This window comes from Rhopalosiphum padi, chromosome 1, assembly GCF_020882245.1.
Source record: "Rhopalosiphum padi isolate XX-2018 chromosome 1, ASM2088224v1, whole genome shotgun sequence".
Classification (NCBI taxonomy): Eukaryota; Metazoa; Arthropoda; class Insecta; order Hemiptera; family Aphididae; genus Rhopalosiphum; species Rhopalosiphum padi.
This window is the reverse complement of record NC_083597.1, coordinates 5,680,224-5,705,614: the sequence shown is the minus strand read 5'-3', so window position 1 is coordinate 5,705,614 and position 25,391 is coordinate 5,680,224. Positions and strand designations below refer to the sequence as shown.

The 25,391-nt window shown below is 26.5% G+C and overlaps 1 protein-coding gene across 1 annotated transcript in view; it reads right to left on the bottom strand.

Annotated features, from left to right (window-relative positions):
- Positions 1-452: 452 nt before the first annotated feature.
- Positions 453-25,391, bottom strand: part of LOC132932065 (uncharacterized) — a 30,922-nt gene continuing 5,983 nt past the window's right edge. The window contains exons 2-4 of the mRNA XM_060998260.1: positions 13,694-13,873; positions 9,706-9,858; positions 453-7,921 (exon numbers count right to left, since the gene is read on the bottom strand). Coding sequence (XP_060854243.1) covers positions 6,720-7,921; positions 9,706-9,858; positions 13,694-13,871 — 1,533 coding nt within the window. The 5' untranslated portion in view covers positions 13,872-13,873 and the 3' untranslated portion in view covers positions 453-6,719. The remainder of the gene's footprint in view (positions 7,922-9,705; positions 9,859-13,693; positions 13,874-25,391) is intronic.

Below are 25,391 nucleotides of genomic sequence, written 5' to 3'. Positions count from 1 at the left end.
CTGAAAAAAAAAACAAAATACTCCCTAGTGAGCGTTTGAAAATAGTTTAATTAAAGCCTCTGGAGATTAAAATTGCGTTGGTAGAGATTGGATCTCATTCTAATCGGTTAATTATAATATTGTTTTTCTAGAACTTAGATTTTTATAGTAGAGTTGAAAATTGTATAGTTTTTTTGTTTTTGTAGGAAGAAAACTAAGTCTCCATAAAGTCCAATCATACTGAAAAATATTTTAAAAAGCTTATGATATTTAAAATATTGTTTTTAAATTGATTTTTAACTAGTCTTAATTAATGTTATGCATGAATATGAATTCCAGTTATTTGTACTGATAAAAATTGTGGACATTTTTTTTCACTTATCTTCGACTGCAGTAAAATCATACTTTTGTTTCGTATTTAGTATAATAACTATACTGGGTCATTTTGAAAACAATAAAACACAGAAATAAAATTATTACAATAATATGAATTAACATTTATTTTAAACCATGAACATAACGGTATAATATATTATAAAATTACGACTTGATATAATTTATTAAAAAAAAAAAAAAAATCGATTAAAAATATACAAGTACTTATATTATAATATAATATATATTTTTCGTTCATATATAAATTACAACTATAATATCAGATCTTTTTTGTTCAACACAACAAAACATTTATGTTCTTACTATATTATGATTAATATACATAATTTTTATAACATATTATACATACACGATACACCTACGAACACTCGTTATTTATATGTATTTATGTTATGAAAAATGAAGATATCTAAAAATACAACAAAAATATAAAATATGGTACCTACAAGTATATTATTCTTTATATTTAGGTATACATTATGTTTGATATGTACTTAAAACTCATAATTAATAAACTGAATATAAAGGGTTAAAATTTTAAATTAAGTCATAGATATTTACTTTATAGAGGAATAACTAGGGTTTGATATCAATATGTTGGTACATACTTATTGTCTTTGTTACGTATACAAACAATATTTCTTAGAAAAGAAAAACAAAAAAATGATACTCATGCTCAATATGGTAATAGCATATAGACACAATTTACTCCAAAATCATCGTAACTTAATATTAATTTAAGTATAATAATTAATAATCATTGCTAGATCTCTTATTGAGCGTTGGTTTTTGAACCAATTTATTTGATGTATCTCTAATATAATTTTATTACTGTTTGGAATACTATACCTATAATCTATTTGAAACTATTTAATATTTTATCTATAACTATATGCCGTGTAGAAATTTAGGGATACCTCATTAATCATTAGTTATTTTATAGTTGTGTTCATTTATTGTAAATTGTAATGTAAATATTTAATATTAAAACACAAATAAATAGAATACAATTAAATGTTTCATCAAGTTCCTAACAAATATATATTAATTAGTCGTATGAATGAATATAATACTATAATAATACTATCCACATATTATTATTAACAAATGAAATATTTTCGGTTCTAATTTTTATATTTTATATTTTTCTCTTTTTTTATCAGCGCTCTTGAAACAACAATGTGATAGTTTATTAATGATCATAATTATCTAATTTACTCATTTTTTTCTTTCTTAAAATGAGTATTAGAATAAATACCTTTTAAGAATTATTTTCCATGATATAAACCAACCTATAATTTTTTTTCTCATTTTAAATTTAATCTAAATTAACATAATCCTGCTTAATACATAATAGAATATTACTCCAGTACTTTACAAATTGTTAACATAATATATTGTTTTATATGTTTATGTTGATATATATATAAGTATTAATGATAGTTTATTATCTACATAAGTAATAACTAATAAGTATATATTTTAACTATTAACTAAATTATATATAAAGATCATTTATATTTCTATACATTAAAGAATAATAGAGTAATAAATATTTAAAACAAAATAGAGAGTAGTAAATGTAAAATACATACATGATGGGAGTAACTAGTAAGTAAGTCCCAAATATCAAAAGATATATATATATATATATATATAAAAGTCAAACACGAAATAATATTAATTAAAACATAAAATAACAATTGTATAAATTGCAGGTACATAAAAAAACCATATTTGGATGAGTATCTAGACAAAACAAGGAAATCAATATTGTGTTAGTCGATTTCAATTCTAAATTAATAATTATTTATAGAACTATAGAACTAATAGATAATTTACGACGTATAATGTAATTAAATGGGCTAAAAGTGAAGAAGTCAAATACAGAATAGATATAAAGAAAACATAGTATATTTAAAATATTATAAATTAGTTGTTTTAGGTACTTTTGTCTGTGTATTATGATAATATTATGCAAATGTACTGAGAACAAAAAAACATTCCACTGCCGAAATGTTTATTTATTCATTATCATTAAATCTTGGGACCGCGCGTGGGACGACTAAAGATATTCATTTGAGTTAATAACTGTTTAGTTGGACTTTTGTGTGGTTTTGAATGGTTATAGTTAATATCGTATAATTAATATAGAGTTGCTGATGCCTCTAAATTTATTATCCATTCTGTGTGTTAATAATTACAAGACATCATCATTAAAATATGTTATCGATCATATTTCAAATTCATTGTTTGTACTTTGTCGGAATAGGTCATATGCCAATTTATTATCATGTACATTGTACACGAAACCTTTGTTATGATGAAAATACGAATTTTAGAAAATATCATAGGACTATCGATTATTGCTTTAGTATGTACAGTCGTGCTAAATATCAACAGTCAACATTTTGCAATATAATTTAATAATAAACTTGTAAATTATAAAATGTATGATCTGTCCACAATCTGATAATATGATTAATAATAATAAAATATTTTAACGATATTTAATGTTTAATTGCGACCGCATTTTTTAATTCGGTTAATTTAGGGTTATGATTATAATAATAGCCGATAAATTGATATATTTATGAACATTTTTTTTTTATATAAATCTAAGGTATTACATTTAAGTTCGTAAATTAATGTAGATGTAATAGCTTGAAAAAAATTAGTTGTACAGGTATGGTAAATAATAATAATCTCAAATCAAATAGTATGATTTCTATAGATGTAAAAATGTTGTGAGCAGATTATGAACATTTTATCCTTTCATTTAATTATATAGATAGGTATGATATGCATGACTATATTATAAATATACTAAATATCAATATTTTCACTCTAATATTAAAAAAAGAAATTATATATTATAACATTTAATAATTTAAATGTAAATATAATTTGTACTAAACATTTATTATTGATTTTTAAATATTAAATTGTTGATATTTAAATATTTTTGGAAGATAACGTGGATCAATTCGACAAGAAAATCGTTTACATTTCTTGGTAGGCATCTAATTTTATTTTACGTAATATATTAATTCAAATATTTAATTTTTATATTAATAAGTACAAATAATGAAATTATTTATCTATGGCAAAAATATTATACTCCACCTTTTGGAAAAGCACAATATAATATGAGATATTATATTTTTAAGTAAAATGAATAATGATTTGTAAAAATGTAATCATATTATTTATTTATTTATTAAAATGTGAGGCTCTCTTATTAATTCATAACAATCTACATATTATATTATTTGATTCTACCTACTATCATTGTTATTTCGTATTTTAAAAGGTAAAAGAGTCATTTACTTAACTGTATATAGTAAACTTGTACAGTTTTACATAATACAATATATATATATATTAGATCATGTCTTAATTCATGAAATAAATTTATCGTTACTCCGTGTTTTCATTCGTTATTAAAAAAAAAATTAGAAATAAGTAATAACAATACATTTTATTTGTATACGATACGAGATTTAAGTATAATATTACAATACGACGAGATTTTATTCACGAACAAACGTTACAGTTTTTCGTATGCCGTTTATCAGAATTTCAAAAGCCTTGAGACATTAGATGTTGAGTTTTTTTCCTCCGAGAGAAATATTTGAATAGAAATGACACTAACCTGATTATCTGAACGTAATTAATGTTTGAAATAGTTTCACGTTCCCTTTGCAGGCGGTATGAAATTGGGGTTTCTCTACCTCACAGTTAATGACGTAACCAATTTAACAGTTTCCATTTGATTGATGCCCAGAAAATGTATATATTAACACCGTCGTCCGTCGTCGAATCTGTTCCAATCCATTATGCATAACAATTTTACACGTGATCAATAACATAATATTATATAATAATTCAACAGATCGACGATAAATTTCGAATATATATGCCGGTTTATTATGTACCTATTGCATATAAAATGGTTCAAAACATAATAATTACACTATGGTATTGCATGGTATCGAACGATAAATAGATTAGTAAAATACTATAACACTTAACAGATAGGTCTTAACCTTACTATTTGGAATTAATTTGGTAGTTAATCAAAGTATTTTTTAAATCTTCATTTTTCTTTATAACTCCAATACAATATTAAATACCGATTCATTATATTTTATTAAAGTTTCTATCACTAATCATTGAAAACACGGACGATTAACAATATATTTAAAAAAAAATTCCATTATTAATTGTTATCATTCAGAATTCAGATACAACATCGATGATTTATATCGATAATTAAATACAGATTGAGGATTTTCTTTACATTCTCCTAGGCATTGAGTTCAGATTAAGTGCTTTTCTCAGTTAAAAAAAAAAACACAAAATATTATGAAGGTATAGAATATACATGTCTAAGTATAATAAAACTGAAACCCTTCATAGGTGCCTAAATAATTATTAAATTAAGTTAAAGATATAGTGCATTTTTGCGCTACATGATATAAAATTATTTTTATGGAATATCAAATAAATAATTATCATACATCGATGTTCTGATAACACATAAATATTTAATTATCAACGTGTTAAAATTATTTAAAACAAAATTCCAATTATAATTTGTTTCAAAGAGTTTTAAAAAATTGGCATCTTTAAGGAAATCATTTGTACTTAATCCTAATCATACAAAACAACACCCATTTTCACTCTATTCCATGTTACTACATTTTGCAGTACCTACGTCTTACACTATTGCTACTGCTAAATTATTAAATCATGGCTATATGAAAACACCTCTAAACATTTTTTTCATCTTGGGCTATTTATTACTCTATGGGGGTTTTATTATTTCATCATGCATTTCCAAGAATCTAGAATCAAGTGACACGTCACGGTAATACGAGGTTCGAAGTTGAATTGAGAAACCAATAATATCCGTAATACGCACACATGCTGCTAATTAAATACTTTTCCCCGTTTGAATTATTCAAATACTATATATTTACACGATTTAATATACACCTAATCTTTCGTAAATCCATTAAACTTGCAACAATAATATACTGATATATTATACTGTAGTAAAATTACTCTGAAGCAACTTCAACTCGCGGTAGTGAATATAATATTAGTATTACCCGTCTTTTGAATTATAACAAGTACCTAACCTATATATAATACCGGTTGATTCATTCAACGTAGAACACTCATTATTTCTGAAAATATTTCTTTATATAATCTGAATCGTTACATGACATTTGTTTGGAGAAAAAAATTATGCATTATACTATTGTATATTGTTATCATTTTTTGAGTATTTTACTGTCTTGAATAACGACATGTTTTTAAACTGTAAATCCCGAAGCAAAATATTATTCGGAATATTGAAATCTATCGACATCAAATCTTGTACAAATAATTACTGGTTATAACCAATAAACTATATACTCGTTTGAAATTCGATTTTTATACTCCGCGAAGTACTCTAAAACAATATACTACTTTGAAATGCTAAATTAAAAACGGATATTGTCGGTTGAAAAATTAAATAAAACCATAACGATAAAAAATATTAAAAATTATTATTTCCTAGAAGCATTTCAAGTTATGTCTTACCTACGTTAAATGAATCACTAGCGGTAAGTAAATCGATGTTTGGCGACTCTACATACCTCTATGTAATCGTTTTGAACGACTCGACGATAATATTATGGACGAAAAAAAAAATTATATAATAAACACTACGCAACGATAATCATTTATATCGGATGTCAGCTATAATAGTACACACATATACGCGTAAGTCGGCGATTGGGTTTACACATAATATTATGACGTGAGCACGACGACGACGGCGTGTGCGACAAAGTTTAATATTATTACATAGCAGCGAAAGTATACATTTTCATTTAGGGTTGAAGGATTATTCGGTAGACCTTAGGTACAAAACTAGCGACTAAAAACAACCGTAATAACTGGATAACCGGCTTATTCGAATACCACTTGAACGGTATACCGCGCAGTACCGCGAAGAACCGACTTACCGTACAATACCGAAAAGTAGGTAACGCCGTATTACACGACTATACACAGCATAATATTATGCGGACTGACGCAGTGGGTTAGGTATACATACCGCGGGTACTAATATCGCGATATACCGCGGTATCCGATTCGAATATACCGTCAAACCTAAATATATAATATACATTCGCAGTGTCGCCGTATGTGTCACCTATAATATAACACAATATCATATATGGCACTATAATAATAATAATAATAATAATAATATACGTGTGTGCAGACCGAGATCGCTTACGAATCGATTACGCCGCACATAATGCGCACAGCAAATCGTCCGTCTACGAACTACTGTAGTTGGACTCTTCGAACGACTTGTCGATGGACATGATGTCGGAACACGTCCGGGACAGTGACATTTTGCTGCCGTCCGCGACAGCGGCCGACGGAGACTGCGGTCGTCGCGCCGGTGTCGCGCCGGCGATCTGACGGTCGGCGGACCGTTGCGGCGACGACACGGCCGAACCGCCGGCGTTGCGGTTCGCGGTCCTGGCCCACTCGGCGGCGTCGACCACGTCGTTGGCCGACGAACGCCATCCGCTGCCGCTACCGCCGCCGGGGCCGCACACCGGCGAACCGGACCTCCGGCGGGCCGCCACCACGTCCGAGCAACTCGAGTCCTGCCGCCTGCGCTTCGACTTGATCGCGTGCGGCACGTCACAAGTGGCCGACCGCGTGGTGCACCGCTTGGCCCGCTGCCGGTCCGCCGCCATGGCCGTGGTCGCGTACGCGATTATCGTGTCGTCCAGCTCGACGGGCGTCTGCCGGCGCAGCACGTGCCGCTTGGCCGTGTCCGACCGGCGGCTCCTGTCCCGCACCCGCATCGTCACCGGACACTCGTTGGGCACGTGCAGGTCCAGCACCATGGAGCCCCGCGATCCCCTGGAAGACGTCCTCATCGGGTCGTTGACCGACTCTCTGCTGCCGTCGCCGCCGCCTTGCTTGTTGCCGTTGCAGTTGAAATTGCCGAAGATGTTGCTGCAGTTGCTGTTGCTGTACGTCAACAGGCCAGAGCTGCTGTGCCGGGAACGCGGTGGCGAGAACAGCGGGTTGTAGTCCTGCGTGTCCATCGACATGGCTTGCCGGCGCAACGTGTGCGGGCTGAGCAGCGCTCGGCCGCCGGTCGACGACAGTACGTGCACCGCGTGCTTGTGCCGCAGCGGCAGTCTGCCGACGCCCGACTGTCCGGCGCCCCCCGGTCCGCGGTTCGACGCCGCCGCGGCCGCCGCCAGATTGGGCGCCGACGGGCTCTTGTTCATCTTGTGCCGTCCGCCGTCGCACGGGTTCTGATAGCTGCTCCGGCCGCTGTCGCCCCTGGACAGGTAACCGGCCGATGGCGTCTGCCGGCCGTGGCCGCGATGGCCCGACGCGGCACCGGCAGCGCCGACCCCGCCGCCCATTACTTTCAATTGGTTGGACATGAACTTCGCCGCCCGATCGCGCGCCTCGAACGTCATCACGCACGCCGCCACAACGATGAACCCTGAAACACGAATCCTCGGTCATTACACCAGTGGTTCTCAAACTTATTTCACGACGACGTTCTAACTCAAGCTTAAATGCGGTGACACGCTTCAATCATTAAGACCGAATAATATTATAAATCAAACGTAAATAGTGGAGCTGAAGTCTAAACTAAACAAACTGAGTAAATGAAACTAGGTAAGTAAAACTATGCACAGTAGATAATATAAAAAAAATACCTGAAATACCTAACTTTAAGGTAATAAAAATTTAGTTATATTCAGTGGCGTATTTTCAATTTTTTTCTGGGGGGGGGGGTCTAATAAATTCGACATAATATAGATAGGTACTGATATATAAAGAAATAGTTTTTAATAGATTATAAGAATAAAAAATAGTTGTTTTATTATATTTTTAAGTACAAAATCCAAACGTCTTTTTTTTACAATTATTGATGTTTATCTAATACGGGTATTTTTTAAAGTGGTAATACATACAATACAAGGAAAAGTTAAGTTACGCGCGGCGACGGGTTTTTGAGCGTTCGATCGCGTCTATTGGCTAATTTTAAGCTATATTTTATATAAATATTTTGTTCACGGGAAAAATTGCATCGTCCGCGCGTGCCTACATAAATCGGGGTTTGTAAATATGTAAGAATTTTAGTTTTTTTTTTTTAGAGAGATTCTGGGGGGGTCCAGTATCCCTGAACCCCCCCCCCCCCTCCCGTAAATACGCCACTAGTTATATTATGTTTTCACGTCGTATGACGACAAAAGCTCCATACAGCGAGATACTGGCCACAGGTGTCGTGTATTTAAAAATAAATCAAAAAAACGTTGGAAAACAATTTATTTACGACACACTAAGTTCTTTTTATTATATATTTTTTATTTTATGAAAAAATCGACGGATTATTTTTTTATGATTTGAGAAAATAATTTTACAGATTACGGAAACTCTAAATAGATAAGTACTTGTTCAGATATGTCTAGTATATATTTACAAAATATTCACCACATGTAATTACTTAATTAAACTAACTGTTAAGTAATAAACGATCTTGAAATTATTTTTGTTGTTTTTTTATTATACAAAAACATATATAATGAATAATAATTATTATTATAGGTTCTAACAGTCAGACAACTGAAATTGTATTATAATATACAAGTTATTTGAAACGTATATAATATGTATATATAATTAGATTTCAATTTTTTAACATAAATTATAAAAAAGACGACGGATATTATTATTTTTACCGTTTTTATATTTTAGGAGTAATAAAAAAGTACTACAAAAGTTTCAAATACCTAGCATATTTAATTTAATACAGATGATACTTAGAGATTGTCGGAATTGAAAAATATACAACAGTTTTAAGGATAACCCTGAACAAAAAAATAAAATGTTAAAACTTTTTCTACTTTTTTTTATCAAGTAATCATATTTTTTTAAGTTTTCTTTTTTTTTTATAAAATTAAAAGTATTCCAAAATTATGCATTGTTCTGAACCTATAAATCGTGTGATACACCTTACGACGATGATCTACGGTTATGTATCAAACATAGTAAGTATATAAGTTAAGTTGTTACACGATTAATCCTTAAATTTATATTTTAACATTTTAATGAGAGTATAGGTAACTGTCATATTTTTAAGACTGAGTACGAATTATAATTATGTAAGCTGTGGTTATGTACTTTTAAGATTTTCATTAAGATTTTATTTTTAGTCGGTACTTATTATCTGATAAATTAAATTCTGTATCGCACATAATAATGTTACTTAATATTTACCTCCAACGCCCATCACAATTGGTCCAGCATATGACAATTTATATATATGAGATGTTTTTTTTGTCGTTTTTGTTGTTCGTATGGATGTACTCGAATTTCCACTGTCAGTTTTCGTGACAATATCATCTGATGAAAGTTGTTCCGCATAATATCCTATAAAAAGTTCGTCAACAGTAAAAATTAAATGTATTTCAAATCGCAAAATCCCAATCAATTTGTAAGTAGAATTATTAAATCAAAACTTAATAAATACAAGTAGATATACTAAAAAGGACGTACCAAAATTCAAACAATGGGGTATTTAGCTTTTGATGAAGCTTAATATTAAATACTGATGGAAATATTATTAAAAATAGCACAGGTATAATATTTTGAGCAGTAAATTGCAAATGATTATTTACGAAATTTTTAATTGATATATTCGGTATATGTGCCTTGATTCTTAGATACCTATGTAAATATAAAATGTAACAAATATTTTATATTCACATAGTTTATTAGTAGGTTTATTGGATTACTAAATGTATTTTAACTTTTAATTAAATAATCCAATACACTTTTAAGCATATATTTATATAAGAATGACTTTGGCTTAAAACTGCCAATAAATCATACCATACATTATTTCAATTCAAATATTGAAAGAAAGAAAAAAGTAATAAAAATACCAATTTATTTTATAAGATAAGTAAAGTTCTAATATACGCCATAGTATATACATAATTATAAATCATAAATAGCATAACGGCTTGCGATATCATGGTGTTATTAATAATGTACTGTTTTCGTAATTCATAATCAGGACCGAAATAACCCATAATATATATTATACATTTTAATAATTTATAATAATAAATAATAATAAAGAATTGTATTCAACGTCTCAAAATGTAACTGTAGAGGTATAATACTATATAATATATACAATAGGGTACTAAGATACTGTAAGGATCATAACTCATAAGTGAACTTATATTGTATGAAAGAAGGCTAAAATCGTTTTAACAATATTTTAATAAATAGTAAGGTAGGTAGCTTAGTAAACAAATGGGGTTTCTGCGTTTACCTATATTCAGAATGATATTAAAGTTATTTAATAATAAATTTTATAAATCATTCAGTAAAGTGTCCTAGTTTTCAAATTTATTAATCCTTTTAAAGTAGAACTTATAAATGTTGATTTTTACCTTTTATAAAGATTTACTTATAGTATACTTTTTTAATTGAACTTTGAATAGAAGTTAATTGAACAAGTTTTAAATTTTAGTTACTTGATTTTGTTTTGTTTTGTTAGGTTCAGGATCATTAAAGTTTATGCATGAAAATTTTGATTCGTTTCACGTAACTCTCTATAGTTGAACAAGTATTTTTAGCCTTAAGGAAATCATATTAAACAACTCATGTAATCGGATTAAAGTCAACTTTTGTTAAATATTATAATAATTTATAATTTTGAAACAATACATTTAATTAAATTTATAAATGGTACAAAAATCAATTCTTATTTGTAGCTCGTTCAAAAACTTAAACCAAACTACCTACTTAATACTTTACACATAAATTATAATTTAATCAATACCCAAACAATTTATAATAAAAAACATAAATATTTCAGAAAACTAAAATCGATTTAAAATTATTTATTTATCATTTAATCATTCATTGTTGATGACTTAAAAGGAATCATTCAAATAATAAACAACTGAATAATTTTATACAAATATTGTTATTTAAGTTGTTTTGTTATTGTAGGGTTATTAAATTATTATTTATATATATGTAAATTAAACTAAAAGATAAGAATATTAGTTTTTCATTAAAAAGTACCTTAAAAAAATTACCATTGGAAAATAAATGATCACTAAGTTGTTTTTATTCTTTACAGAAGTAATTTACTATAATTCAGGTTATGTGGATAATTCATCAGCTGCATGTAGTGTACAACTACTCAACCTAGTTTATAACTGTGTGTGAATGGTAGGTATGTTAATTTTACAAACATAATATGAATAAAAATAACTCAAATGTATCAATCGATTAGGCTAAAAGTACGATGAAAGACAGTGTGAGGTAGGTAACTGGTACCTAAATAACATTATATTCCATCAACGTATAAACCAACTATAAATATAGGTAAGTATGCTCTACTTATTATGAAGAATATAATTTTATTATGGTTTACTTTTGAGCAGAATAAATTAACAAATATCAATTTTAAAATAGGTACAACAATTCAACAATTTATTATATTGTTGAATGGTGAATGGCGAATAACAAGTTTTCATTAATAACCTATTAATAAACAAATCAAAATGCACAAACGATTATTAAACCACACAAATATTAGTTAAATTCTTGAGTTATAATTGTTTGTTGTCTATTTGTTATAATCATCTTATATATATATATATAATTACTTATTGTTTCTAAATAAATGTATGTAAAATATTGTACACTTATTATTTTATTTAATACATTATTATATTATATTTTATAAATATATTATGTTAAATTTATAAATATGACGTAAATGGTGAATGTAAATTATGACTTTAACTGTTAACAAAAATCAATAAAATCTAAACACAAAAAATATTTTTTTCATATATATTTTATTATGTATAAAATATTGCTACGTATCTCTATCAATAAAAATATCAAATACAAATAATTAATCATCACACTCAGAGTAAAAATATCATATAAATATTAATAAAATATTTATTACATTTTTTCCATGGTACTGTTAATAGCACATTTGCACACTGAGAGTACTTTTAAAAGTCTATTATTAAACATAAATAAAACCCATATATACAGGTCACTGCTGCGATAAAATACGATTTTAGACATAAATTAATTTGATTTTAACAGGATATTAAATGTTTTAATGATTAATTCTTATATTTGTGAAAGAAATTTTTAGTACTATAATAAACATTAACTTATATAGTATATATATATTATAATACTATGTACTATATTTATTTATCTTCATAAATATAAAATATTTTTCTAACATTAAATATTAAAAAAAAAAACTGATACTTTGATATAGGTAGTAAATAGGGTGGAAAATGAGAAGAGATTTAACGTAAGGATTATACGGATCAACCATTGTAGTCTTATGATATATTTATTACTTAGATATTTCAATAAAATTGATAGTATCTATGAAAAACGTTTTTCATTGGTTGTTGTATATTATATACACTTAAAATGTATATTAAACCTATCCGAATACGGCTTAAACCTTTAATTCGTGTGTTTTTACGTAATAAGATGAATAATGAATATTATTAATGGCAATAAAAATTAGGAAAAAATATGTCAATAAATTGATAAATATATCTATTTGATTAAAATTATATTGATAGCATTCCTAGTTAAATTTTATTATCCTTGCTAGTTGCTCGATAATGATTAAGATTTCTCTACTTCTTACTACATTGGATATGTATATCCTACATATTTTAATATTTATTAGGTCAGTTGCCTCTTTGTTGGACTAATGTAACTAATATATACAAAATCTTTATTCCCCCAACACTACTAAACTGATTTTGAAATTAATATTTATATATAAAGCCTTGTGCCTTCAGTACACCTGGTTATCAATATTGAAAAAATCAATTTTTGCTATAACATTCCTATATCATGTAAAAATATTTTAAAAATTTATAATTCATATATGTAATCGTCAAATATGCAAATTTAAATTGAGTATATGGATCTAATATATTATAAAATACATCAATATTATATATATTATCTAATCTAATGTAACCATTTGTTCAAAACATCGCAATAGTTATTATAATTTTTTATTAGAGAATCGAATTCATCATATCGCATTATATTTAAAATAATTCTTTAAATAATACACAATATTGTATTGTTTGCAATATGTATTACAATAAGTGGATAAATAATTTCAATTTTTAATAAATATTTCGTTTGTATATTGTAAAAATATAAATGTACATACCGATAATGGCCATTATGGCTCCGACAGCCATCAGAAACAATCCAAAAGATAATGCTTTGCATGCGTTCCAAAAGCATTTTTCCGCAATCGCTTTACTAGCAGCACTCAAAATTTGTATGTCTACGTTTGTTCGCCGATCTATACCAGACATCCGATATGAAGAGCTACATTGCCGCATCACTGTATACACAACAAATAAAATATTTACATTAAATAATGTGTACATTTTTAAATAAGAAATAAATTGATTGTGTATAAAACATAAACATTTTTTCAAGGCTGGGCATTAACGCGTTAATAAGTTAAAGTTAAGTTAAAAATTCAAGTTAATTTAACTTTTTAACTTAATAAATTATTTTTTTATGATTATTAACTTTAGGAGTTTTCAAATTAACTTTTAATTAACTTGAGTTGATTTTCATTTAAACATGTTAAGTTAATTTCAATAAAATTGTGAGAACTATTGTTGGTATACAAATTGCTGGTACAAATTTTATTAGTTATAAGTGTGCTAACAAAATTTGTATAGTTACCTTTTGGAACATATACAATAATAATAGTTCTTTTGTCTAATAACATGAACAATTTTAGGTACCGATTATTTTAATTTTACCTATGTGAAAACAAGATCCTTTTTTTTAACTAACTTAACTTGAGTTGAAAAGTTAATATTAAATTTTGGTTAACTCTTAACTTAGTTCAATTGACAGAAAATTTTGAATTAACTTAATTTAAATTGTAATTTAACTTAATTTAACTGAATTAAAAAAAATATCATTAACTTGCCCAGCCTTGCATTTTTTGATTGAAAAACCATATCTAATTTAAGGTACATATTTATCGCTTATATTTAAAAAATATCCATTATTTTCAGCGTTATCATGGAGTACCTATAATAATATAATTCTAACGCATTTTACCTGGCGTATCTAAAATCGAAAAAAAAAATACAGAGGTAAAATAAACCAGTACATTTTAATATCAGTACAATCTGTTTTCTTATAACTTTTTGTCTGGTCACCATTTGTAACATAAAAAAAAACTTTTGATCTTGTATACTACAAGTAATATTGATATATTACAATATGTTCACATTAACTTATAGCATTTTATGAACTTCTTAGCAGCAGCCAGCAAGCGATAGTTTCTTAGTACATATTATTAAGTTATTTTTTTATTAAAATGCTGGAAAGCGAACGATGGTACAATATATTATTATTTGTTACTTATATTAAATTCTTTATACTAAAGATGAAAATACGACTTTTACACAATAATGATGTATAGGTACCTACGACCAAGAAAATGTTATATTTTATAATTTCTTTGAAATAAATAAAAGACGTGAAAAAAAACTTATATATTATATAACATATCAATATAGATGTATATCATGAATATTGTATAGTACTCATACTTGAGTACTTCGAATATCACGAGTACACGATGACTGTCATTATAATGTGTTATAAATTTATAATATATAACACATTAACAGCAGTGACGTTACTAAGAAGAATCATAAGGTGAGGGCACGCCCGGGCCTGTTCGCTTAAAGGGCCAAAGTAATACAATATTTTTCTTTGATAATTTATAATAAATTATTTAACTATTATTTTTTTTTCAAAATTGCCGTACAATTTTTGATTAATAAAACATACAATAATATTATTTAAAAATGTTTAAAATAATTTTGGGAAGACGAATTCACTACCCCCCCCCCACCCATTTGGACCATCTTATATTATAATGTTTGGATGAGGGGATCTGTTGAAAATTTTGCTCTTGGGCCAATGATTGATTAACAAATATAGTATAGCCCATAGATAAAAATACTAGGAACTGAGTATTATTATTTAAGAGTTATATATATTTAAATATTATATAAATATAACCATTAAAATGAACCAAGTTTTTTTGGTATTTATAATACATTATACTCTATTTGGTAGTAAACTAAACAAAATTTCATTGATATGTATTAGTGTACATATCTAACATAGGTATCTAATAACAATAATCAAATATTCAACTTATGGATTATTTTTTTTTTATTTCTCTTTAACTACGGCCTAGATGCTTTTACTTACGAAGTTAAGGACATGGATAAAAATTTTCAATTTAAAACTGTTATGCGTTGAGATAATTTGAGTTTTGATTTTTTAGGTCATTTATTTGTTTTTTCATTATATTTTATGACATTTTTATCGATTTCTGTCTTTTAAAAGTACTTATACAATGTATACACTGAAAAAAAATTAATGACTGTTTACACTTTGAAAACTTATGATTAATTATGGTTCTAATATTTATTTAAAATATTTTTGATTTTATTATTATTTTCTTAGCAAAACGAAAACCAAATAATTGTTCAAACATATAAAACAAACCTGAGTATTTTAAATGCTGTCCTATTTAATACTCCAATAGCTAAATAGACAATGAACTTTCTTTTTTATTCGAATAGACAATTTTATTTTATTACTTTATACACATTTTAAATTAAAAATATGAACTCACTATAATACCATCATTTTAATTAATATATTTAATTTTAAAACGTTTGAGATAATTTTTGAATACATAATATATTTTGATATAAATGCAAATGCAATAGTTGAATACTCAAGTACCTATTTATAATGATGTTATATCTTGTATATATATATATTAAAGAACTTAAATAAATGTATATAAATTAATATTATTTGATAATGAAAATAATAATGAGCTGCAAATTACAATAGATACATATAAAATATTTAAATATACCAGAGTAGGTAGTATAGCGTATAATATAGTAACTATAGAACATTATGTATACTATAAAAATCATATTCTATGTAAAGTATTTTTAAACTTAATTATATTTTTTAAATATTTAAGGTCAATATAAATGTAAGTTTCATTTATACTATAACTATATTACTTATCGCAAATGCATTCATTTAAACCAATACAATAATAATACCTACGTATAAGTTATAACCTATTAAAATAGTTATTATTTAATACATAAAAGCAATAACAATTTATGACTTGGTATAGATTTGTTATTGTGCTCGAATAAATCCTATCCCAGAATTCCAAATTCAATAATATTTCAATAAATTTAATACCAATTGTAATATGACTATTATGTTATTATCTCTGGATTATACCATAAATTAACAATAAGTGATAAATAGTATTTGATATTGAATAATTATAAATTAAAATAATGTCTATATAATATATTAGTAATACTTTAAATTAAACTACATTTTTATGTACGTATTGCATTAATGGAAATTGCATTTGTACTTATTACATAAAATACTAAATTTAACCATTTTAATAGAAGTATTAAATTATTTATATTATTCAATCTAATAATAATAAATATTTTACAATTTTGTGAAATGAAAATAATTACTGGAATTAAATAGCAAGTATTACTAATACAGTAAGTAATATGATGACTCGGAATATGTTATATCACTTATACCTAGTAATAATAATAAATTTATTTTATAAAATTTTTTCTTTCTTTTTTTCATAGAACCACCTAGCTTATAATTTATAATAATACTCCACAGATGATTAATGATTATAGAATCTTTATCAGAAATTGTTGAACGAACTTAGTTTGAAAGTTATAGTTACTTATTTGAAGTTTTCAGATTTATTAGTTTTTATCATATATCTATAGGTATTAATGGGACCGTCACAGCACTACATTTGAGATTTAAGTCGCTCGACGCACTACACAATAATTTTCGTTGAGAAGAAACTAACTAAATCTTTCTTTCTATGTATGTACTAGTATAGTAAGTAAATAACTTAATATTCTTTAGGATGTCAATAAGACAATAAATACATAATAATATAATATATATTTATCTATTTTACCTCAATAAATACCTAGGTGGCCAAGTAAATAGCTCGTATACGTAAATTATATTATTTTTGTCTCATTTATATTGATTTGTATTCGTATGGTGGTCACTACAGTTGTACCTAGTCAAAACAAATATCATTGACATTTACTATACATTTACATAGTTTATTTATATAAGTACACAATTAACATAATACTATAATAAATTAATATTCAGGAGTTGTTATTTTGTTCGACCATTATGGATTAATAAAAAATTTTAACTATACGGCAAATTTCGATTAAAATAAATCTCCCAGAATAAATCTTCTAGAAGTGATTACAAATGTACGTTATTGCTTATTTTAAATCGAGTAAATCGCGTAAAATAAATGCATACCTCTACTATATTGCTGTAACAATCACGAGTAAAATGAATTAATTAATTTTCTCTTGTCTTCTATAATACAAATTTCCCTAGTATTCGAGAGAATAATAAAGTCGTTCATCAACGAGACGTATTGTCATTTCCATCGCAAACAAACGCATAATTATAATAGATATATAAGATGATACTATAATTGTATTATGATAATACATAATATAGGAGGGTACGCGCGTATAACATACTATATTATATATTTATTATTTAATAAATTTACATATTATTCATATTATTGAACAGATAGCGTGAAATAAATTGGTATTAATCGTAAACTTCTTTTAATGATTTACTATAAAAATAATTATTCTGTACAGTATACAGAAGATTTATGTAAAGGTTTTTCAATCAATAAAGTTTTTAGAATAGTCTAAAATGCACCATTGTCGTATAAAACAACGATCTCGTGGTAGACTATAAAATACTCTCTTAACATCTTTAATGATTGTACAAAAGTTGACACTAAGAAATATTTTTTACAATCGTCATTATATTATTTAATCTGAGTATAACATAATGCATTAAGACACATACAAGCAATAGTCGTCTCAAACTTGGACGGTCTTGAATCATCTCCACTGCAAAAAAAAATAATATAAAGCTACAAAATAGTTTTTACATCGAAGTTATAAAACTTAGCTTTAAATTGTTCATAATTATTTTATTTTTGTATTTTATTCCTATATGGTTATCATTATTCATTATTATTAACATATACCTAACCCAAAACTTACTTTGTATATAAATATTAAATATATAATATTTATAATGCTAAATGTAGAATCGACTTATTTTCATCATGGCTTATAAGTATAAAATTGAAATTTCTGAAATGCTACAGTATTTGAAAAATAAATACAGAAGTAGATTCAAGTGATTTACTGCCTTACGGATAAAAATAAATTCCATTCACCCTGGTTTTAATGTTCTTGTACAAAATAAACAACAACAAATTTAAGATTAAGTATTTAATTTAAATAATAGCTAGTTTTAGAAATTAAGATATTTTACATTTATACATATAAAACAATAAGAACATATAAGTAAAATAATTAATAATAAAATACTTAATGTAAAAAAAATGTGAACTATCTTTAATTTAACATTTGAAATTAAAGTGATGCGAGTATTGATCATAAAAATGTCAAGTGGTACTCGGCGATTAAAATGTTGGGAACCACTGGTTGTCAGTAAAACTATAAAAAATACACAAACCACATACATATAGATAGAGAATACTAATTTAAACATTAAATATAAATATAAAATTATATAATATAATATAATATAATAATATTTTATTTTTTTTTATTCTAATTAGTATGATTATGTAGTTAATACTTATTTACTTTTAAATATATTTTATACGATAAAAATATGGGTCGACGTTTATTTGAACGATTTATAATATTATATAGATAGCTTTTTATTACACAATTTTACTTATGATTGTAGTGAGCGGATCAAAAGATTTAAAATTATAAATAAAATATATTTATATATTCTAACAGTATTAGGCTTTAGGCACTATTCTGATTTTTTAAATACTGGATGCTTTTGTACTCCAAAATAGTAGGACTTGAGACTTTTTAGTATCTATATTTCATTGAACTTAATTTCCAATGGAGTATCAATGTCCCACTTAACTTAAACTATAACTTATAAGTACTCAATTCATTAATATAGAACCTTCCATTGTTGTACAAAATTTTAAAGTACTTATTTTTAAACGCAAATAAAATATAATCAAGCACATCAATTATTATAATATCATATGGCGTTGTGCAATGTACATTTTTTTTGTATTGTGTTTGTGTAGGTAGTCTAAATTTGTAGTGATAGATGAAAACTGTATCTTTGAGCGAGTGTTTCGAAGAAAAAAATTCGTTACTTCCTCAATAGTTAGGTACCTATATATGGTTAATGCACTAGTGGTTACTATCATTTATTGTAAAATACTTTTGACATACGATATGAAATAGATGTAATTCGACGTTCAGGAAATTCGTTTCAGTAGACAAAAAGAAAAAAACCTGAAAAAAAAACGGACAAAGTGGAGAAATGCAATTACTTTGCGCGTGTATCTCGAATATTATTCGTTCGTTTTGTACGACTGACTATGTGCCGAAAGGGATGAAAAATCACATTTAATGTATATACATATATATATATATCATATATGTATAATATGTAGGTAGGTATATACATACATATTATATACCTATATGGCTATATATATAGAGAGAGAGAGTGAGAAAGAGAGAGAGAGCCATAGAGGTATAGCCGCAGCGAGATCAATTGTAAATAAAACTTATAAGACCCAGTGCGTAATCGAATCGGAACGAAATAGTGCGTGCAATGAATGTTGCTGTCCATAATATATCGAACTATTGCCAGTGTCTTATTGATTTATTTTTAAATCGAATCCTACAAAATACGTGCATGTATTATTGTTGTTATTATTATTATTATTATTATTATTATTGTTTTCGAGGTCGACTTCTTGCAGTCAGTGTAAGCAGTCGCAGTGCCGTCGCACCGAGTTCCGCGCGCATTTAAAGGCCCCGCCGTCAATCGACGGAAAAATTATTGGGATTTAGGCCCATTATATTATTGCGACGGTTGTTACTTGTACTGAATTTTTATTATTATATCACTATTTAAGGGTATAATTACTCGTATTATTTTTGTTATTAGTTTATTATTATAACGATGGCGGTGTATCGATATGATGTGAGAACGTCGGGCCGACCGACACTGAGACCGACGAGACCCCATACTATTAATTATAGAATAGACTATTCTATAATCAATTCTATAGTGCTATACTATTTTATAGTCCATTCTATAACTAATGCCTATACCTAACCGACCGTCACAGCATCGCCATACACTCATGCGTCAACGACGCGCCGATCGATCCAACACGTCTATCTGTTCTTCAAATTAATGCGATTACAATTATTGTACTGTTATTTCTATTGTTACAATTTAATATTGATACACACTCCTCGTAATATGCATCACTATTGTCCTCTCGTCCTGATTGACAGATCATGATGATTTACCGAATAATTTAATTAATCATCACGATATTAACATTTATTAATTAGTTGGTGGCAAGTACCTAGAACTATGTGCAGTACGAAATTAAAAAGTATCTAATAATCGAATTATGAAAATAAATTTGGTGTATTTAATTTTTAACATTAATATAAAAATTTGATTTTGTTATTATCATTTTTTACAATATGTACCTAATAATGATTGTAATGTTATGGTTTATCTAATGACTAATTATAATTATAATATTATATAGTATCAGTATGTATTGTATAACTTTTGAAATTTTTTTTTTTGTAATGATAAATATTTACTTATAGTCGTCTAATATGGCAATATCTATAGTTAATATTCAAGTTATAACAATTTTTTAATTTTAACAGAGAATAATTTGATTTATATTGAAGAAGTAAATATAGTATATAATTAAACTAATATTTTGATAATTTTTGAGCTATTTATAGTTTTTTTTTTTATATATATAAATGTTGATAAAAAATTGTTTGCTACATGAAAATGATTGAAAATGATAAAAGTATAAACCTAAAACAAAGCTTTTCATACATTTATTTCTCAATTAAAAAATATTAAAAATCTACAGTCATAATATTTTTTTGTAAGCGTTTAAAATTAGAATTTTGACTAAATTTATAAACACCGTGAAAATTAGTAAATTATTTAATAATATTTGTATTATTTGTATCATATTATATTGCCCACATTACAACAATAATTAAAATATATCTTATCTACTACAATATTTAGGGAAAAATAATAATAAATTATTTTGTATTGGTCGATAATAATTAGTTAATAAAATTAATTTAAGTACTTATGTAGGTATACAAAATACAAATAAAGCATGACTTACAATGGTTTTTTATGAATATTTAATTTGAGTTCTCTATATCATCCAATTATCACATCTTACTTATTTTGCCCAATAAACGTGTTGTGGGTCTTCCGGGTGATATTTTCCTTTAATCGTGCCTCGATTAAATTGACGATTATTGTACTATATAATACTATAGTTCTCCTGGATGTCTAAGTGTGTATAATATGTCCTAAAACTTTCCATTTTACATAGCATAAATGATGATGGTATATCATAATACATATAATACTAGCTGAATTACACGTCGCTGTCGTATTAAAATAAAATAAAAATAGCTAAATAATTATTAAAATATATAATATAAAAATAAATATAAAAAGAACAGTTATAACAATGCAAAATTAATAATGTTTAGTATTTAGAAATAACATACATTTTAAAGTGATTTGACTTCTATAGTTTTAATAATATTTATAAATATTGGGAACACTGCAAATATTTTACCTAAAAATGTTAATAAATAAATGAAAATTTCAATTAATTTAGAACTTAATAAATAATAATAAACCCGTCCTGTCGACAACGACGTAGTAGTATACATAGTGGAAGTTATGACCATTTGTGCGTGCACACGGCAGGCCCCGTGTATCGCTAAGTAGTTACACAGAAAATTAATATATTTTTTTAATTAATAAATTTGTTGAACTTTTATCATTAAAAAACTTATCGAAACACTTTTCGTTAAAATTATAAATCACGAAAATCGGTTCAGTAGAACTTCTGATACAGCTATCCAAAGAACATACATATATGCAACATAATTATTAATTCCAATACTCCTGTATGTTATTATAGGAAACAAACATCGTGGAGAAATAATTCATATCTAGCTCCCCTTTAAAATAGCGGATTCAAATCGTTAAAAACACAGAAGATGATATAATATTTTGTGAGTATTCAATTAAATTAAATCTAGGTATTTTATTTTTAAATTGAGTAGGTCATGAGAGCAAAAACTAAATAAAATTGATGATATTTTTTAGACGTCCAGACGAATATAACACATAAGTTCTTGGATAATGATCAATTTATTATGTTATAGTGATTGTTCAATTTTAAAGGCGATATTTCAGAGAATAATACACTTAGGTCTACTGTATACAAAACTAAATTAAAAAAAAAAAATCTTTTAGTTCCAATTAATAGAACACCGTGATTCAGTATCAAAAACAAACCATATATAATAATTTGTTAATGTATCTAAATATGAAAATATTTTATAAAATTAATTTTATAGTTTTCTTATAAAAATGTATATTATATATAATTTGCAAATATTATGTATAAGATATTGACATAAACATGTTGATGTGGGGCGTGGGCTTTGAAGTGTTTCTTAATACAGGTGTCCTACAGTGTCCCACTATAAAAACCGATATCCTCTTATCTGTAATTATTGAGATTATAACGTTTTTACAATACAGAACCCCATGATAGTTATTAGTTCAACAGAGAGAAAGAGAGTTTGGAAGATTCAAAATTAATGTCACAGTCACAAAATATGTTGCCACGCGTCTGAATTAGCCCTATTCTCTCTAGTCTTTCTCCCTCTCTCTCTGACTCTCTCTCTCTCTTCCTTCCTTTCTTTATAAATTAAAAGATTTGTTTTTAATGAAAGTGGGCAAGTAACTTTCAAGCTAGTTTTATCGATTATTTGAAGCTTAAAACAACCCGTTTCTATGCTTATGGAATTTTAATAATGTACCTACCTCAGTACCTCTTATCGAAAGGAAATATATTTTTTTTAACTCTTTAATCGATATTACTAATAGACATTATTAATTTTTAATAATTAATTAATTTCGACATTCATTAATCAGACACCTTATAAATACAATTTTTTTTTGACCTAGTCTTTATAATATGTCTTTTAACTTAAACATTATAGTATTATATACCCATATAATTTAATAATGATAAAAAATTCGTAAATTATAAGTTTTTAAAACCAAAGACTTTAAAATAATGTGATTATCGATAATGTATTTTTATTTATTTTTTTTTTTTTTTAACTGCGATTATTCAGTAACGACTAATGACGATCCACGACGACTTAAATTGTGTCAGTTCATAAGACGCTTTATCGAAATTGCGTTTCTGCTGGATTGGCAATAAATTTATTCCAGGACAGCATCGAACCTATATAATCCGGCTTTGCTGCTCTGGGTTCACCGCGAGAAAATCCTACGTTTGCCGGTTTGACCACGATTCACGGTAAGTTTAATGTTTATGTGGTTTATAGTTTGTGCCATAGCACTACAGCAGTAACGATTTTTAAGAATCTAAATATAGGGGGTTACATCGAAACATTAAGTAACAAATTAGTTAAAATATATTTCAATTTTTTAATTTGTTTAAGTTTTCAAAAAAATTTAGGTCAAGAACCAGGGCTTGAAATCGGTTTTAAATATAGATAAAAATTGTTAAAAATCTTCTAAGATAATAAAATTGAAACAAATTTTTTTAAATACATAGTTCTATAATAGAGTTAATTTATATACAAACTTGAATTTTTAATTGTATTTTGTTTTATATGCAAAACAACTAAATGTTTACTGTATATAAAATGAATCAAATAATTATAAATTTTAGAACCCTGGTCCTAATAGATGTATTGGTAATTATTAATTTCAAAAACAATTTTAGTATTATACTATTCTATTTATTCTATATTGGCTGATTATCATTGAATAATTCAAATGCAATGTATAATAATATGCATTATGCATATTATATATATGTATATTTAAACACATTTGAATATTTTTTGTAAAGTTTGCTTTTTGTGTATTGTTTGTATAATCAAAATAATTACACTGCTACAGTAATCCATAAGTTTCCTTCGCAGAATAAAAGCTTTCAGAGATACTTAAAAAACCTATTTATTTAATATCTATTGAATAAATTAAAAAATTCAATAATTAAAAATTAAAATTATATTGTTTTTATAGATTATTATTGTGTATTGATTATTATTATTATTATATTTATATTATGTTACATTCACTCACAAAAAAATTAAATAATAATAACTTGGTATTTTAACATAAATGGAAAAACACATAAATCATATAATACATTATATCAACAATTAAACTTGGTCCCTTATATTAGTTTTACTTTAAACTTCATGTTTTTTATTATTGAATTGTATAAAATATAATATATTATTATTTATAATTATGTTTTAATTGTGTATTTGTGTAACAATAATAGTTTTTTATAAAGTAATTTAAGAAACTTTATAAGTCTGAAGACTGAAACACATATTTTAAAAATACAATATTAAAATTACTAAAATTATATCATAACCATTTCATAGAATTAGCATTTTCAATGCTTAAATAATTAATTTCCTTTGATTAATTAGATAAATTTCAAACTATTGTTAAGTACTTAAGGATATTAGGAAATTCCTATTATTCCTAGGAAACTCAAA